The sequence below is a fragment of the Neltuma alba genome, unplaced genomic scaffold (genome assembly GCF_004799145.2).
Source record: "Neltuma alba isolate B1F8T4 unplaced genomic scaffold, ASM479914v2 tig00011880_pilon, whole genome shotgun sequence".
NCBI lineage: Eukaryota > Viridiplantae > Streptophyta > Magnoliopsida > Fabales > Fabaceae > Neltuma > Neltuma alba.
The window spans coordinates 4,323-8,169 of record NW_021636482.1 but is presented as its reverse complement, the minus strand read 5'-3'; the positions used below and the strand labels follow the sequence as shown (position 1 = coordinate 8,169).

The following is a 3,847-nucleotide window of genomic DNA, read 5'->3' as shown; positions in this document are numbered from 1 at the left end:
TCTCCCTTAAAAATTGGATTTCTCAAAAATTCTACAAATCAAAATGGAGAAGGGTTTAAGTGTAATTAAGGGATCTCCCAAATCCTATTATTTGTTAATGACTCTGTTATTTCGTACAGGATAATTCAAAATGAAACAGAGCATCTCAACTATGTGGAACAGAGCAATCACATGAAACACTATTTATCAAAAGTTTCTTAACAATGCGAGACACACATACTACACGCACTTATCACTATTATTACAACATATTCTCTTCCCGAAATTCACTAAATTTAAGATAACAAAAGGGCATTCAATAGGCAACATCTGAATCCTTGACCACGCGTAACAGCACTCCTCAGCTTATTCCTTGAAGCAAACTCAATATTTGAAGGAGAGGAATGATCAGAGTAGTGATAGCTGTTTCACTTGCATCCCATATTGAAAAATAAACAAGATAGAACGTAGTCAGCTAAGAATAGAATGTTTTAGCAAGTAGAAGAAGATGCAATGGAAAAAGGAAAATGAAACCTCATTAAAATAATAACATTACTTAAAGAATTAGGGCAGCTAATTTATTACCTCGAGGAAAATTTGTTATTGATATTCAACCAAAGCTTTTGAAACAGAGGGCCAAGGCAACATAAAGTTGATCTGTCAAGTGACCAAACCATCGGAAAAATTTGTGTCTCCATGCTCTGATAAGGAAGAGAGAACCACAAACTCCCCAAAAGCCCACTGCAAATCCAACCCCCATGCCAAGATACAATGACTTTAGAAAGCTGTCATCTTCATCTTCTTCAGCTAGCTTTGAGCCATGAGTTTCTTCCTTTTTGTTACACTTCTTTGGAAGAGGATCTCCACAAAGTTCGGGATTGCCAAGAAAACTCCAAGAATCAAAACTTTGAATTTGGGTTCCCGATGGAATTCGCCTGATGAAATTGTTGTATGAGAGGTTCAAATAAGCAAGAAATGACAAATTAGAGATGGTTGAAGGAATTTCTCCGAGAAGTTTATTGTAGCTGAGATCAAGAGATTCTAAGTATTTCATGCCTCCAATTTCTTTAGGAATTTTTCCAGTCAAATAGTTTCGAGACAAGTTCAAGGATAATATTTTACTCATACTAACCAGTTCTTCAGGAATTTCTCCAGACAAGCTATTAGCAGAAAGATCAATAATGCCACGTCCAAAACTTAGAAAACTATCAACTTGATAGGCTAATTTACTTCCTTTAGTAAATATGTGCACTATTGCAATAGACTGATCTATGATATAAGGTAGATGTTTGGCCCAAAAAGGAAGATCAGGTAGATGTTCGATGATGCGTAGGCAGTGAGGTATAGATCCAGAAAGCTTATTTTCAGCAAGATCGATTATGTTCAAATAAGAAAGTTCGCACAAGATTGTTGGAATATTGCCAGTAAATTGATTGGTCCTCAATTTAATAATTCCCAAATTCTCCGCCATTGGAATTGGCAAACTTCCAGAAAACTTATTTCGGTCTAAAAGCAAGTATTCCAAATTTGTCCAATTTAGCTTGTCTAATGAAAATTTTCCAAAGAAACCATTGTCACTCAAATCCAACTTATAAAGATTCAATGAAGTCAATGAGGGAGGGACTTTACCTGTTAGCTTGTTACTCCCCAAATTAAGGTATTTTAATTTTTTCCAATTGTTCCAACAATCGGGAAGTGTTCCACTCAAATTATTATGTGATAAATCCAACACCTCCAAGTTGGTTTCCTTTTCACTCTCTTGATGGCACAATAATGAGAAGATAGATCCTGACAAAGAGTTGTGAGATGCATCAAAGTAGGACATATTTGCTGATATAATGACATTGGATATATTATCACCACCAATCAAGTTGTTTGAAATATCAACTCTACCAATTCTTGATATAAAGCTCCAAAATACATCTGCATCAATGTTTGAAATTCCTGATGCTGAAATATTCAAATCACTTAAAGACCTTTGTGTATATAGCCATGGTGAAACATTATGACCTATGCTCGTGTTACCCAAATACAATGCCTTGAGTTGAAAAGGTGGGACCCATTTAGGATCAATGTCAAATTCAAAACTTGTTGAACTTAAGTCCAGTGATATTAAATTTGAGAGATTAGCAAAATTCTTTTCAGTAAGAGCACCCACCAAGGAATTGTGTCCAACATGTAATAGATTTAAGTTACGGAGTTGTCCAAGGGTTTCTAAAAGGTTGCCACTCAATTGGTTGCAGGACAAGTCTAAGTAGAGCAAGGAAGAAATGTTTCCAAGAAATGATGGAATTACGCCATCAAACAAATTACCTCTGATATCCAAGTATTGCAACTGTTCATATTGGCCTAACCAATCTGAAATCAATCCTTCAAGATTATTAAAACTAAAATCTAAATACTTGAGGTTCTGAAGATTGAGCAAGGACTTTGGTAATTGGCCATGGAAATTGCAAAAACCAAGGTCAAGATGATGGATTTGATGGGTGATATTAAAAAATGAATCAGGTAACTTTGACTCCACCATATAATAATTATAAGAAAGATCAAGAACTTCAAGTGAGGTAAGATTGATATAATCAAGGGATGGAAAATCTCTAAGTCTACACCCACTTAAGTGTAACTTAAAGAGTGAAGGAAGCATGGCTATATGCTGGAGCCATTTGGTATCATCTCCAATATCACTGTCACTAAGGTCAAGATATTTTAAGGAAGAAAGTTGAGAAAGCCAATAAAGGTCATTTATGGCTAAACCATGATTATATGAAAAGTTCAGATAACGCAGAGCAACAGAGAAACTTGCAGAGTGATTGGAAGGAGTAGCAAGTGATTGGTTGTGAAAATTGTGAGCATCAAAGGGAGATTTGGAGATTTGGCATGGTGGCATACTCACAGTTTCAAAGTCATTGTCGCTCAAGTCCACGTGGTTGAGAAATTTAAGTTGAAGCACACACAGACTAATCTCACCTCCTAATGAATGATTGAAGAGAGAAAGCTCTGTGACTCTTCCGGTGATGTTGTGGCAGTGAACTCCCTCCCATAAACAGCAGTCTTCTTCAACACTCCAAGATGAGAGTTGGTTGGTTGGATCAACCACTCCTTGTTTGAAGATTAAAAGCAACCTTTGATCATTTTCATTGCAACTCATCACCCTGTTTAATGTTGTTGCAAATAACAGAAACAACAAAAGAAGGGAAATCTGTGAAGCGAAGCTAGCCATTGTGGTAAGTGAGTTTGAATATGATGGCCTCAATGAAGTCTTTACATATATATATATATATATATATATATGTATGTATGTATATGTATGTATGTAGACACACAATATATTGGAAAATCTAAAGTAAACAAAAACTTAAATGCCTTAAAAAATTGATAACAGCGTGATATTTCTTGTTGTCAAGTCTAATAATATTTCTAAGTCTCCCCGTCTTTTCAATAGAAAATCGCGTCATGAATAAGAAAACACCACAGATATAATACATTAATATCATATATATTTAGATCCTTTTAAAACTAGCGGGTTTTAGGAAAAAAACTGGAGACAATTATGTGTAAAAATATTGAAGGCTAATAGCTCAGTGATTTTATTTTATTTTTAAAATGTTTGAAAACAAAACAAATCCTATATGGGCTCCATGAATGGCATGGAGCTTAAAGAATAATCACCACTATTTTATGACTTATAAATAAAATACTTAAGGCAAATTTTATATTTTATATTGTTATCAATTATAAAACGAGTCCACAAACACGCACTCACGTAATGAACTCAAAGTGAATTAATTTTATTTATTTTTGTTTTAGTCCAGAAGTGAATAAATTAATTCAGATAATCGAAATTCTAATAAATATTTTGCTCTGAAGT

At 34.4% G+C, this 3,847-nt stretch overlaps 1 protein-coding gene across 1 annotated transcript; it reads right to left on the bottom strand.

Annotated features, from left to right (window-relative positions):
* Positions 1-589: 589 nt before the first annotated feature.
* LOC114718929 (receptor-like protein EIX2) lies at positions 590-3,199 on the bottom strand. The gene has a single exon (XM_028904361.1). The coding sequence runs from the start codon at positions 3,197-3,199 to the stop codon at positions 590-592; it is 2,610 nt and encodes an 869-aa protein (XP_028760194.1).
* Positions 3,200-3,847: the final 648 nt, after the last annotated feature.

What these genes read in the sequence shown, in the direction of transcription:
- LOC114718929 (XM_028904361.1), bottom strand. Translation starts at nt 3,199, where the DNA reads ATGGCTAGCTTCGCTTCACAGATTTCCCTTCTTTTGTTGTTTCTGTTA.